Genomic DNA, 15,900 nt, shown 5'->3' on the forward strand with positions numbered 1-15,900 from the left:
CTGATCATGTTTAATCAATGTCAATACAAGGGATGTGAGATATGTTGGGCCAGTCTTCCCCCACCTTCTCTTTACACCGTTGACATAGCAGAGGACAACCAAATCCGATACGAAGAGAAGAAAGGGAGGAAGACAACCTCTCTTTTGCTATGCACCGGAGATTAGGGCATTTACCAATGCTCAATTCATTTAGAGAAGTGAGGTGGTGAAGCTCTAGATACTTGACACTGTTAAGATTCCACATTTCAAGATGGGTAAGAGAGGAGGGCAGCAGCGTCTCTTCTGGTATGGATTCCACTTCATTGTCTGGCATTGTCCGGAAATCGCGTTTCATGAGCCCAGCAATGGCTCCATGGCAGCCACTGATTTCAAGTGATTTTAATTGAGAGGGCAAACCTCCTTCTAGAAACGGCTCCAGTTTTGGGCAACCATCTATTTCCAATTTCACAAGGGAAGGGAGGAGGTCTTGCATGCAAACTGGAATGGACAGGAGGCTAGGGCAGCAGACGATGATTAACTCTCTTAGGTGAACAAGTCCCTTGTAGTTGAGAGATTCCACATTTTGAAGACCATCGATTCTAAGACGGGTGAGAGTGGAGGGCAGCAGCAGCAGCGTTTCCTCATCTCCTTCGTAATTATTGTCGATGCCCTCAATGACTTTTATTTTGAGTTTTCCACAATAAGCGATGCCAAGGGATTCTAATTTCGATGGCAAACCACCTTTTGGAAATAACTCAAGTTTGCTACAGAACTCAATTTCCAATTTCACAAGGGAAGGATGAGAGCCTATACATTCAGGCAGCGACTTCAAATTTGAGCAACCTTTCAACAAAAGCTCCGTCAAATTAGGACAAGAACTGCTTTCTTCTTGAATTTCCTCAGTTTCAGAGAGGGATTTTAAATTAAAACACATGGAGATATAAATTCTCTTTAGATTAGGGAAAATCTCCAACGGGAACCGCTCAATTGCACAGTGGTACAATTCGATTTCTTCTAAAATAGAGGCAAGACCATACGGTTCTAATCCATCTGATAGTGAATTCATTGAGTCCAATTTCCTTACTTCCATTCTATGCAGCCCAGAAGGCAATTTCTTCAACACCACATCACGAGAATCATCCTTTAACATCATTTCAAGAATGGTAGGAGGCACTCGAAGTGAAGGCACAAGCTGCTTTTTACGTCCCACAACTTGAAGCTTTTTCAAACAAGAAAGATTATTGGGCAGTGCCTTTATAAGTCTGGGACAATGTTTTACATAAAGCTCTTCTAAGTGTGGGAAAGCTCCATCTTCACTTTTCCACTCCTCCCACTGTCCTATCCTTTCGAACCTCAAAATTATGAGGGATCCAAATGGCTTCATTGGGGGACGGCAACTTCCATAGAACTCAAAACCCACGGACACAAGCTTTGCAAATCCTGTGATTGAGAGGTCCTTTAGAGATGCTAATTGCCCAAGAGGAGGCAAACATGAGCAGTTGTTGCATTCACTGAGCTTCAAGCATACTAAATTTGACAAGGATGATGAAGAGGAACCTACCCAGTATGGAAATCTTGTATCATCATAACCCACTATGTAAAGATTTTCCACTTTCTCATGAGGCTATAATTGCTCAAGCGTCTTTTTTGCATGTTTTGCATCCTTGCTTTTACCACCCCATTTGAACTTCAGTGTCTTCAGCTGCTCTTTATTCCTCAATTTGGATTCCCAAACATGTTTAGGGTTAATATTTTGCAAATTCTCAATGCTAAGCTCTCCATGTATATGTTGAAGCTTTCCCAACTCCTTGATTCCTGACCCGCACCATTTTCCCAAACTGAAATTAGTCAACGTTCGGAGCTTCACTAGATTACCCATTTGCGGTGGCATTCTTCGCAATTTTGTTCCTCTGAGGTCGAGACAACACAAGTTGATTAACCTTGCCAAATTGGCAGGCAGCTCAACGAGATCTTCACAATCACGTAAAATTAAAGTTTGCAGATTATACAAACTACTCACAGATTGAGGTAGCTTTATGATTGATGCTCTGCGGAGATTCAAATATCGCAAATGCTTCAAATTGCCAATTGAATTAGGTAACTTTCTCTTGTGATAACGATACAAAACCAATACTCGTAATTGTTTGAGTTTTGGCAATAAAGCATGCATGACCCTCCAATTTCGGTAAAAGTATGCATCGGAAAAGAAGGTGCGTAATAGTTGGCTTTCGTTGACTTTCTCAATGATACACTTGTAATAACCACCATCTCCATGATAAACATATGAAAAACCACCATCTCCATGACGAGTATATAAATAACGAGTCTTTGTTGGAACCTTATCAGATGAATTTTTATCCAGCATAAAGCAGAATTCTCCATATATGGATTTGGCTAAGTCATGCATGTGGTCATGCATAACAAAGCAATTTTGAGAGCCGCTAGACATCTGAAAGAAAGATCTTGACACAAGATCTTTAAAGTATGCGTCACCCACATCTTCATTATCATCACCTTCTTTGGCTTCCATTATGAAACCCTCAGCCATCCATAAAGGAATCAAATCCTCTTTGTAGAATTCATAACCCTTTGGAAACACTGCGCAATAAGCAAAACATTGCTTTAGATGCGAAGGGAGATAATGATAACTCAGTTTTAAAGCTGGAACAATGTTGTCGCTCAACAAATTCCACATATTGCTCTGTGATATCTTCTCCCACTCCTTAACATTTCTTTTGGATCGGAGGAGACTCCCTATCGTTTTCAGAGCTAATGGTAGACCTCCGCACTTTTTGGCTATTTCCTTACCAACAGCTTCAAATGATGAATTGGAAATTTCATCATGAAATGCATATGTTGCAAGCATGGACCAGCAATCATCATCACTTAATTTCTCCAAAGGATGAATTAGATCAATGAGCATCTGGTTATTTTCCATAGCTGATGCTATGCTTTCGATGCGAGTTGTAACAACAATCTTACTTCCTTGTGCCCCTGCCTTCAAAGGTTTCAATAAACTTTCCCATTCAGCATACTTATCACTCCAGACATCATCCAAGACGAGCAAATACTTTTTTCCCTCCAATTTTTGCTTTAGCTCTTGTTGAAGCTCACTTAAATTGTTAGCCTTACAATCCTCTGAAGACACCTTGCTACGAATTTCGGTTGTTATCTTAAAGACATTGAATTCTTCAGAGACATAGACCCATGCTTTGAGATTAAAGTGTCGATCTACTTGTTTGTCATTGTAAACAAGCTGAGCAAGAGTAGTTTTACCCATGCCACCAATACCAACTACGCAGATCACACCAATGCCCTGGCTATTAGATAACAATGACTCTGTGATTTTTTTTCTGTCATATTCCCTGCCACAAATACTAGATTCATCATCTGGCAGTGAAGTAGTTGGTGTTTTGTGCGATGATGGTTTATCTCCAATGCCCTCTCTCAGAGTTAGACCCAAGGCATTCATCTGTCTTGTTAAATATTCAAGTAGCTCAAGGATCTTTCCTAATTTTGCATTCACTGCCATTTCAAATGGGTTATGAGAAGAGAAAAGTCTGTACAGCTTTTTTGTTGTAGATCCAGCTTCTAACTCTGATCGCAGAGCTTCATAAGCAATCTCATCCAACAAGTCATCAGCCTCATAGGCCGCATCTTTGAGCTCATCAAGCCACTTCTTCACAGCAGGCACAACAATCTGCTTTTCCTCAGCGTGATCAAGCAATCCAGTAACAGTGATCATAGCAACCTTCAACTTCTTCACTAGTGAAAGGTCGAGTTTGTGGCCCTTAAAAAATGCAGCAATCTCGGGAGAATCCATCCTCTCAAACAAAAACTGGAACATGCTGGAGAGAAATGCTCCTGCTACTGCCTCGGCCGCCATGGATATCTCTTTGCAAAGGAAGTGAGTTTAAGGATAGAAAATTGATGAAGGAGACCTAAGGAAACAAAAGCAGTGAGAAATGAGGATGAAAATTCTGCAAACATCAAGGAGTAATTATGCTTCGAATATGCTCCAAATAATTAGAAACGAATGCAAGTGAAGAATTTGTAATGGTGAGGCTAATTGATTGTATTAAATAATTTATATAAAATTTATATTGGAATTATTATAATTAATAATTTAAAAACATATAAAAGAATAAAAAAATTTTCGAATAAAAAAAACAACAATGAATGCCTTTTTTTTTAAATGAAATTCTCTTCCTCATCTAATATCAAATAAAAATGTGTCAAATAAATTTTTTTCTTCAATTATTTTCAATTTGCAATTTTTACATAAATTTTAAATCAGGTGAATTAAATTAAAATATTACTCAAATTCACACACAACTTAAGAATTTATTATGTTGTTAAATAATTGGACAGGTCAAAGTGAATTAATAAGTGATTTAAAATCATCGAGTTTGATGAATTTCTTTTAAAATAATAATATTGAAATATAAAATTCATTATATCTTCTCTAATAATATAAGTTAAAATTGAAGTAAACATTAGATATTGAAAGATATATAAATAAAAGTTTTCTAAAATATTCTCGTATGTTGTTTCAAGAAACAAATTAAAAGTTCTTATTGTTCTTTGCTTATCTGAAATTGCTATTTCCTTTTGACTAGCTTTTTGTAACATCATACTGCATTATGTTTTTTAAATATAAATCTGACAGTATTTTATTATGTTAAATTAATTATGAACTGTACTTTATTGAGCATTAAATAAAAAAGATACACACATATATACGTGGATAATTAAGAAATGAATAATAAGTTAAGGATGTCCCAGAAAAAAATTTGCAAGGGGTATTGTTGTAATAAGATGAAAGTGTGAGGAGTAAGCGGCAAACTTGCTTGATATAAACTTACAAGGGCTAAACTTAGAGTATTGTCGATTGACTAAAAATAAATTATCACCCCAAAAGATCTTATACTCGTTTGATTTATTTTATAGAAGAATAGTTGCTTCAATTAATATTTTTACAGAAATATATTATTTAAAATTTTGGATTTTGGGTGTCCACTGATGAATTTTATTTTAATGAAAAAAATATCATATGAGTTTAATATAGTTAATAACTTATTTGAAATAGTTTTTTAAAAAGATAATTTTAAAAATAATACTTATTTTCATATTTAGATGAATTAAAAGTTAAAATAATATCAGTTTAAGTTGTGTAACTTATTAATTAGTCCTTAAAGTTATGTCAAAAATCACAAATTAAATCATTTTTTAAAATATAAATTAGCCTTTACTATCTAATTGATGGTCAACTCTATTAAATTTACTAGTACCATTAATTTTTTTAATTAAAATAATTTAGACTCTAAAATTTTATTTTATTATCAAAATAATCCTCACTCTAAATTTTGTATTTAAGTAATTATTTATTGTATATTTCATAAAAATAATAAATATTTTATAATTATAATTATTGAAATATGCCATATTAAAAATAAGTAATTAGATAATGACATTTTTTTCAAATAGTAAAAGATAGTTAATGATAAATAATATGTCCTATTAAATTCTTAATTTTTTTTTATTAAACAGAAAATTAATACTATCACTTGACAATAACAAAGAGGGCGATATTGCAGTAAAAAAAATATGAATAGTGTAGAGAAATAAAAAAAAAAAAAAGTAATGAAAATTTATCCGGATACTAAATTAAAAATTTTCTCGTGAAATGTGAGGAGTTACATAATTTATCAAGAACAAAAAATTTTTTATAATTATATGATGGAAATGTCCTACAATTTTTTTTAATAGATAAATGTCCTAATTTTTGCATTAATAAGATAATTAAATATACTTATTATATAATGTAGAAGGAAATTTTAGTCTAATAATTAAAATAATATTTAAGAAGCTGTGGCATCATTCACATTACGATTGTGAAAAGCAGATTGTATAAAGAGAAATTATAACATTGCTCACACAATAACATAAATATGAGTAACATTCTCGTTAATTTATAAAAGATCCTATGTGTAAATTTCAAAAAAAGAGTGCATGTGAGTATATCAATAATCTATGATTGTATAAACATGCATGAGTTGAAAGTGAAAGGAGGATTTGGATGAAGTGTACCTTATTTATCTCCCAAAGATGCAAAGTGCCACCCTTTTCAACAACCTCAAGGATCAGACAAGTGTATGAAGCTAAAGATCTTCCTCTTTTTCTTTTTGAGGATTAGGGGAAAGATAAATTCAATACGAAATCGAGGAACACAAAAGAACAGAAGCAACCACTTCTTCCCCTGTCCAAGGTAAGCACAACATCCATCAGCATCAAAGAACAAATTAAATGCAAGGGGTCTCTTTGCTATTAAACCTTTAGCTAAAGGTATTTGTGTTATCAAGAGCAGCTTATTCTTTTCTTTAGCATTGTGTTGTTATTTAAATATTTCTCCTATGAATTAACTTTTTTGAACATAAATAATAATAATAATAATAATAATGGAAATAAGAAAATAAATTTATTTATTTTGGACCGCATCTATAGATTACCAGCGTACCTCTATTACAAAATGAAAAATCAAATCCTAATTAAAAAAGATACATAAATAAATAGTATAACAATTTAGCATAAATCGACATTTTTCAATAATAATAATTGCTCCAACAAGCATCACAAGGCAGCAACATGAACAAAATTTAAAAGCTAATGTTTCTGAAGAGCCTGTTTAATAAATAATATAATTCACATCTCTTTCATCTCATATATCTCCACTCCAAGTCCAACAACTAAGTTAAACAGAATCTATAAACTGCACATAGCATTTAGGACGTGCTGAATTTAGTTCATGAGAGCAAACAGTTGAACAAAGGTTTAAAAAACTCATAATTAAATTCTAAGATAATAATGATAAAATTCACCTCATTTCTCATTAGTTGAGACATCTAGGTGAACAAGATAATTAAAAAAGTTACATGGTATTTTATGCATTTTTCTATCAACTCATTTCATTCTACATTATTCAAATTTTCCAACTACTTGAGGCTAACTCAATTTCAAATTAACCATAGATAACTGAAGGAGTGAATTGAATTCAAAACCTGAAATTTCATATTTTTCTAACTCAATAATAACTTATTTTAAAAATATATCCAAAAAAAATTACCATACTAAAATTTTCTAGAACTTAAGTCATAATTACCATTTTCATTAAATTTCCTAATATGTCCAAAAAAATTACCATACTAAAATTTTCTAGAACTTAAGTCATAATTACCAATTTCATTAAATTTCCTAAATTCATAAACTTTACCAATTAAACTTGGATTTAACATATCAAATATAATTGTTTCTTCTTAATAAAATCAATAAATACAATATTCTTTAATTTCATATTTGCATGGCTTCATACTTCAAAAATTTATTTCAATCTAGTAATTATCCCATTTCCACAAGCTAAGTATGTAGTTTCAATTAGGAAATTCAGAATCACAATAAACATAATATGAAGTCAATAACTCAATATTTCGACAAGTAAGATTTATAAAAGCTAAATATAGATTGATCATCAACTCTCATGAATTATACTATGAAGTTGTAGGAAAGAATTGTGGAACATTGGCTACTTCATGACACTTCTATCTCTCTCAATCAATTTGGTTTCATGCCCGATCGTTCAACTATGAAAGCGATCTTTCTCACTAGAAGCTGGATGGATAAATATAGAGATGTGAAGAAAGATCTACATATAGTTTTTATTGATTTGGAAAATGCTTATGATAGTGTTCCAAGAGATGTCTTATAGAGAGTGTTAGAATAAAAGAGAGCATCTATTAGGCACATATAAGTGTTGAAAGATATTTATGAAGAAGCAACTACTATTGTGGGCACAATGGGAGGGGATACAAGAGATTTTCCTATCTCAGTTAGATTACACCAAGGTTCAGCTGTAAGCCCTTACCTTTTTACATTAGTTTTAGATGAATTGATGAAACATATACAAAAGAGTATCCTTTGCTGCATGATGTTTACGGATAATATAGTTCTGATAGATGAGACGCGAGAAGGAATCAATAAAAAACTAGCGTGACGACCTGACTCGAGATAACGGTCCAATGAGGGTGGGGAGTGGCATAAGAGAGTAAACTCCCAACAGGCTTCTAGGATGGCGAAGCTACCTAGGATAGTGAAATGTGGGGCACAGGAATGAATCGAGCCATACATTGAAATGGGGAAAACTAATCACTAGAGGCGCCTTTTGGTGGAATAACCTAGAAAGTTGAAAGAACTCCAGGATTAAGCGTGCTCGCTTGAGAGAAATCCTAAGATAGGTGACCTCTTGGGAATTTCTCCATTCTACCTATGGTACAAAACCGTGAGGCACAAGATGGGGTAGACCAAAGTGAACAATTCCTCTAGTAGTTGGAGCAGGGACGTTACAGATGGTATCAGAGCCGAACCCCCTCCAGTAGATGTGTAGTCCAATGACGAATCAGGCGGAAACTGGTGGGCCTGCGATCACCCGACCCGGGAAAGCTGTCAAATGAGGGCGGAGAGTGGCATAAGAGAATTAACTCCAGGCAAGCTTCTAGGATGGCGAGGCTACCTAGGGTAGTGGAATGCGGAGTACATGAATGAATCAAATCATACATTAAAATGGGAAAAACTAATCACTAAAGGCGCCTTTTGGTGGAATGGCCTGGGGAGTTAAAAGAACTCCGTGGTTAAGCGTACTCGCTTGAGAGAAATCCTAAGATGGGTGACTTCCTAGGAAGTTCTACATTCCACCTATGGGACAAAATAGTGAGGCTCAGGATGGAGTGAGCTAAAACAAACAATTACTCTAGTGGTTGGAACAGAGGTGTTACAGCTGGAGCTTTGAAGAAGTACTCTAGAGTCAAAAGGGTTTAAGTTAAGTAGAACGAAGACAAAATACATGCATTGCAAGTTAAATGAAGGCCAAACTGATAATGGGGAAGGAGTTAGCTTGGATGGAATGGTATTACTCCAAAGTAACCACTTCAAATATCTCGGCTCAATATTTCAAGTAGATGGGGCATGTGAGGAGGATTTTAGTCATAGGATTAAAACCGGATGGTTGAAGTGGAGACGTGCCACGAAAATTTATGTGATCGCAAGATTCCTAATAAATTGAAAGGAAAATTTTACCGTACAGCTACACGACTAACTATATTATATGGTAGTAAGTATTGGACAATGAATGAGTCGTATGTGCTTAAGATAAGAGTTGCGGAGATGAGAATGTTAAGGTAAATTAATGACCATAATAGACTAGATAAAGTCCGTAATGAGAGTATTAGAAAAAAAGGTAGGAGTGGTGCTAATTAAGGATAAGTTGAGAGAATGAAAATTGAGATGATTTGATCATATGAAGCGTAGACATACGGAGGCATAGTTAGACAAGTAGAGCACATTGAGTTAGAGGATAGAAAGAGAAGAAAGGGTAGGGCTAAACTAACTTAGAGGAGAGTAATATAACATGACCTAAAAACATTACACATTTCCCAATATTTAACCAAAAATCGTTTAGATTGGAAAAAGAAAAAGAGAATCCATATAAACGATCCCAAATTTTTGGAATAAAAATTTAATTGAGTTGAGGTGATTAAACTTCAATAAAACTAAAAATATAAAATAAGCTAATAAACTTCAAAAACTCATAAAAATAAGTTTGTACCTTATTTTAGAATGTTCCAAGAATTAAGGACACTCATAAATATCTACATAATCTAAGAAAAGTGTTGAAAATACAATTTTTGCTTCAAATACACTCTCTCTCTAACCAAAACTATTTGTTTCTCTCTTTAAAACTTACAAAATCTCATCATAAACCATCATTTTCTACCAAAATTTGATTGATCCCTAAAGCAAATGAAGTTTGAAACTCTCCTTTCTCTCTTTCTTTTCCTCTTTTTCTTTCCTTTTATCTCCTTTTATCTGTTTTCTTCTTTTTTCCTCCTCTCTTCTCTTTCCTATTCTTATCTCTACTGGAGACGATAAAAATCCAGCCCATGTGCTAAAATGAGTGATGGAGGAGCTGCCAAATGTCAACTAATTTACAATTTGATCCTTTAATTTTTAAAAATTACGATTTCACCCCATACTAAAAAAAATTTGTTACTTTTCGGTTCATAAATTATGCATTCTACCCATATACCTTTTGAATAAAAATCTTCAAATCAAATCACTTTAAAAAAAAAAATATTAGAGATAATATATAAATATACTTTATATTCTTAAATATCAAATAAATTTAATCATAGATATATTTTATGTAAAATGATTATTACATTTCATTAATTTATAAAACTTAATCACCCTAAAATGATATAATAGTTCAAAATGATAATAATAATAGTAAGTTAAAAAAAAAATCAGATGTTACAGTTAAGCTCTGAATATTGTATACTATTTTTTAAAAATAAAATAATAATTTTTTTTTCTTGAATTGAGACTTGAATTTAGAACCTTATAATTTTAAAAGTGACTGAATCATAGTTATTTTTATATGATAAATATAGTTAAATTGTGACATCTCAAAACTTTATTTGGTCATAAAATTAAACCTTGTGTTATAGTACTTATTTGTAATTTGTGGATATTATAATGAAGAGCATTACCAATAACATTCTTAATTAACTCCCATTAACTATATATTTAGCATGTCATTTTTAAACTATATCGATGATATCAATTGAGAATGAAAAAGAGGAATTAGTTGATGTTTACCTTGTTTATCTTACAAAAGCAAAGCAATGCGCGTGCCACCCTTTTCAACAACCTCAAGGATCGGAGACGTGTATGCAGCTAAGGTCTTCTTCTTCTTTTAAAGATTAGGGGAAAAACAAATTGGAAATTAGATGGAGGCGTGTGGATTTTTTTTTTTTTTTTTTTTACTTCTAAAACGGAGAATTCAAGTGAACAAAACGACCCTTACAAATTGAAAGAGAGTGCAATTTTTTTTTTTTTGTGTCAAAGAAGAGTGCAGTTTGAGAGCAGAAAAAAAGAGTGCAGATTGCAAGAGACTACAACAGACTATGACAGAGACTATCAACTCTATTTTTAAAACTGTTTCTCATTAACCGATAGCTGATTTGATTTTATTTTTTATTTTAATCATATCATTCTTTTTTATTTAACTTAAAAATTAATATTATTAATATTTTTTTATTTATATTTTTAATATTTTAATTAACATATTTTAATTTTAATAAAATATTTTTTATTAATAACATAAAATATAAAATATTTATTTATATCTAAAAATTTAAAATTAATTATAAATTTTTCTATTAACAATAATAATTATTTTATTATTTTATTTATATTTTTAAAATTATTTAATTATTTTAAAAAATAATTATTTTCTTATTTCAATAATAAAATAAATGATATAATATAAAAGATTAATAATTATATATTTATTTAAATAATATAATATATTAATTTAATAATTATATATTTAATTTAATAATAAAATAAATAATATAACGTAATAAATTTATAATTTTTTATTTATTTAAATAATAAAATAAATTATATGATATATATCCTTATTTATCATTTAACATATCAACAGCAACAGCTAAATATAATTTTACCAAACACTTAACATAAAATAGCTATTATCAGCTATCAGCTAACAGTAACAGTTATCAGTTGTATTCAACAGTTAAACCAAACACACCCTTAAAATTATTCTCCTTCTCAAATTCACAGAAAGCAATTTCAAGCAACTTCTCTCTCCCAGACAAATGAGGTTTGTGTTAATTTTTAGTATTAATTTTTTTTATTAGTTTTATTTTTTTAAAATTTTTTTAGTGCTATTTTTTTATTAATGTAATTTTTTTTTAATTTTCTAAGTGATATTTTCTTTTTTTTAGTATTTTTCTGTTAAGTTTTTTTAGTGTTTTTTTTTATTTTTAGTGCAATTTTTTAAAAAAAAATTTAGTGATATTTTCTTTTTGTTAGTTTTTTAAGTCTTTTAGTGTTATTTTTTTTATTTTTATTGTTATTTTTTATGTCAGTTTATAATTTTTATTAATTTGAAAAATTATTAATAAAATAAAATATGGTGTGATAAATATTTTTGATATTGTGAAAATTTTATGAAAAATACAATATTATGTAATATTTTCAGTCTTAAGGTTAAAAAATTAGTATGTAAAAATATTTTTAAAAGGAAAAAGCTTGGGAGATTAAGTAAATTTGTATTAATTGTAGAACAATAAAGATAATAAAGTCATTTTATGTATAAAAATTAAATTATTTTATTAAAATATCTTTTAGATTGTTTTTATGGGAGAATATAAAAATTTGAAATTTAAATTTTAAATTGTATCTATTATATTTATTATCACTATAAATTTCAATACAAATTAAAATTTTCTTTTACTTTTCCTCTCTTCTTTTCTTTAATCAATGATTTTTTTTTTAAATAAAATTTACACATTTAAAAAAAAGTTATTTATATAAATTAAAAAAACTTAAAAATAAAAATAAAAAATATATTGTATTTATTTATTTTTATTTTTATGTGTAAATTAATATTAAAAAAGTATAATATAAATTATTTTATTATAATTAAATAAATGATCAATCTGAATTAACTCAATTAAACTAACAGTATAAATCAATTAAATTGATTCGATTAATGTATATCTAATAATAAATAATTAATTAATATTAAAATTTCAAATGAATTCAATTGAATCAATTAAATGATTAATTCATTAAAATATATGATCAATCTAACATGTCACATATTTAGTTTATTCAGTTGACTAAAATATATATTCAATTGAATCATTTAAATGATAATTGTTATACTTGATCCAAATATATATTAATAATTGGACATAATGTGATATGTCGTATACTCAATTAATTTAATTAATTAAAATATATATTCAATTGAATCATTTAAATGATAATTGTTATACTTGATCTAAATATATATTAATAATTGGACATAATGTGATATGTCGTATACTCAATTAATTTAATTAATTAAAATATATATTCAATTGAATCATTTAAATAATAATCGTTACAATTAATTCAAAATATATATGATCAGTTGATTAAATTGACTCAAAATATATATCGTCAATTAATATAATATGACATGTTACATAATCAATTGATTCAATTTATTCAATTAAGGGCTAATAATAATTGTCACAATTAACTCAAAATATATTTTGTCGGTTGATTCAATTGACTCAAAATATATATGGTCAATTGACATAATGTGACATATTACATAATCAATTGATTTAATTTACTCAATTAATGGCTCAATTGACAAAAATATATGATCAATGTGATATGTCATACACTCAATTGATTCAATTAACAAAAATATATATTTCATTGAGTCATTTAAATGATGATTGTCACAATTAACCTAAAATATATATGATTAATGGGACATTGTACATAATCAGTTGATTTAATTTACTCAATTAATTATTCAATTGACTAAAATATATGATCAATGTGATATATTTCTATACTCAAAATGATTCAATTGATTTAAATATATATTCAATTGAATCAATTAAATGATAATTGTTATAATTGACAAAAATATATATGATCAATGTGATATTAAATAAAATCAATTGATTCAATTAACTCAATTAAAAGCTTAATTAAGTAAAATAAATAATTGAAGTAATATGTTACATACTCAAATTGATTCAATTGATTTAAATATATATTCAATTGAATCGGTTAAATGGTAATTTTTATAATTGACTCAAATAGATATGATTAATGTGACACGTCACGTACTCAAATTGATTCAATTGATTCAAATATATATTCAATTAAATTATAATTTTTGCAATTGACTCAAATGTATAAAATTAGTGTGATATTACACATAATCAATTTGATTCAATTGACTCAATTAAAAACTTAATTGACTAAAATATATGATTAATGTGATATGCAACATACTCAAATTAATTCGATTGACTCCAATATATATATTCAATTGAATCAGCTGAATTATAATTTTGCAATTGACTTAAATATATATAATTAATGTAACATTGTATATAATCAATTGATTCAATTGACTCAATTAAAAGTTTAATTAACTAAAATATATAATTAATATGACATATCAAATATTTAAATTGATTTAACTGACTCAAATATATATTAAATTGAATCAATTAAATTATAATTTTTACAATTGATATAATCAATGTGACATGTCATATGCTCAGTTTATTTGATTGATTAAAATATATATTGAATTGAATTCATATAGATTCATCCTATTTACTCAAACTAAACAAGCATATTAATTTACCTGTTACTGTCTAATTCAATTTCGTATCATATATTAAATTTAAATTAATTTTAAATTGAATAATAATTAATTAATTTAATTTAATTTAAATTAATTTTTTATTAAAAATAAAATAATTAAATATAATTAAATTCAAAAATTAAAATTAAAAGTGAGATGAATAATTTGATTTAATTAAAATTAATCCTAATATTAACCGGCCATTTTTTTTAACTAAACTAGCCAGATTAAATGGCAATAGTCGAAAATTATGCACGTTATACCTTACACGTTTTATGTAACATACATGATTTTTATCAATTGGTATAGAGTTGGGGAAAAAAATAAAAAAGCTTTCAAATAATAAATATTGGATAAGAGAAAATTATTTCATCACAAATATTGACTAAAGAAAAAAAATACATGTGGATTGTACTCTTTAAAGTTTTAATAAAGTAAAATTAAATAATTTTTCAAAATTAAAATTTAAATGTTAAGTATATGTTATTAAAATTCAAATAATTATGTATATTTTCTTCAATGTGCATAGAAAAAATAAGTATAGAGAATAAATTTATTTTTTTATTGAAAATGAAAGCATAATTTATTACTATTTGCTAAAAAAAAAATGTAGTTAAAGGGAAATTATTGAAAGAGGAAAGAGTAACGAATATAGGAAAAATTTACCTCAAAAAATATGAAGCTTAAATAAGATATTTTATGTTGCTAAAAATCCTTTGATCCACATTAATTATAAATTTACTTGATCCCTCAATCATAATCCACTTGTAAAAAATCCTTTTTAAAATTTATGATTATATATATATATATATATATATATATATTTGGTTGATATTTATGTTATTTTATAATTTTTGTTAATTCTCTAAATTTTTTAGTCAAATAAAAATGGTATAATAATTGTAAAGTGTTGTAAAAAATGAATAAAAAAAATGAAATATTCTATAAAATTTTTATGTTAGTGAGGTAAAAAAATTATTATGTAAAAATTTGTAAGAAATTTTTTGTTAGAGAATATATATATATATATAAAATTTTTTATAGTTATGTGTAGTGTTAATATTTATTTTAGTTTATAATTTTGTTAATTCTATAAATTTATTAGTCAAATAAAAAAAGTGTAAAAAAAATATTAGTGTTGTGAAAAAATTTATGAAAAAAATGAAATATTTTGTAATATTTATAGTATTGTGGGAAAAAATTATTATTTAAAATTTTTTATAAATTTTAGGATTATATAAAATGTATATATATTTAATTTTTTTTAGTTATGTGCATAGTTAATTTTTGTGTTAGTTTATAAATTTTGTTAATTTAAATTTAATTGATAAAATATAATATAATAAATATATTAATATTGTCAAGAAATGCATTAATAAAATTTGATATACATTATGTTTTATTTTATTAACTCGCAATTTTTTAATAAGTGTAATTTACATTATTAATATTATGTAAAAAATATAAATATGTAAAAATGTAATTTTATTTTAATGTGCAACAGTGTGTGCAGAGTTTTTGGCAGTATGTGCAACAGTAGTGTGTGCAGGGAGCCACATGGTAGCGTAGGACGCTAGCGTTTATGACGTTCAGAATTTTTTGGGCAGTGTGAGACG

General features: G+C 28.0%; 1 protein-coding gene across 1 annotated transcript; it reads right to left on the minus strand.

Moving 5' to 3' along the window:
• Positions 1–10: 10 nt before the first annotated feature.
• LOC131169382 (putative disease resistance protein At3g14460) lies at positions 11–10,922 on the minus strand. Its single transcript, XM_058128605.1, has 4 exons — positions 10,687–10,922; positions 6,070–6,238; positions 1,654–3,959; positions 11–1,536 (listed from the first exon to the last, which is right to left on the minus strand). The coding sequence occupies exons 3-4, from the start codon at positions 3,863–3,865 to the stop codon at positions 11–13; spliced, it is 3,738 nt and encodes a 1,245-aa protein (XP_057984588.1). The 5' UTR covers positions 3,866–3,959; positions 6,070–6,238; positions 10,687–10,922.
• Positions 10,923–15,900: the final 4,978 nt, after the last annotated feature.

Source organism: Hevea brasiliensis, chromosome 1 (assembly GCF_030052815.1).
Source record: "Hevea brasiliensis isolate MT/VB/25A 57/8 chromosome 1, ASM3005281v1, whole genome shotgun sequence".
Taxonomy (NCBI): domain Eukaryota; kingdom Viridiplantae; phylum Streptophyta; class Magnoliopsida; order Malpighiales; family Euphorbiaceae; genus Hevea; species Hevea brasiliensis.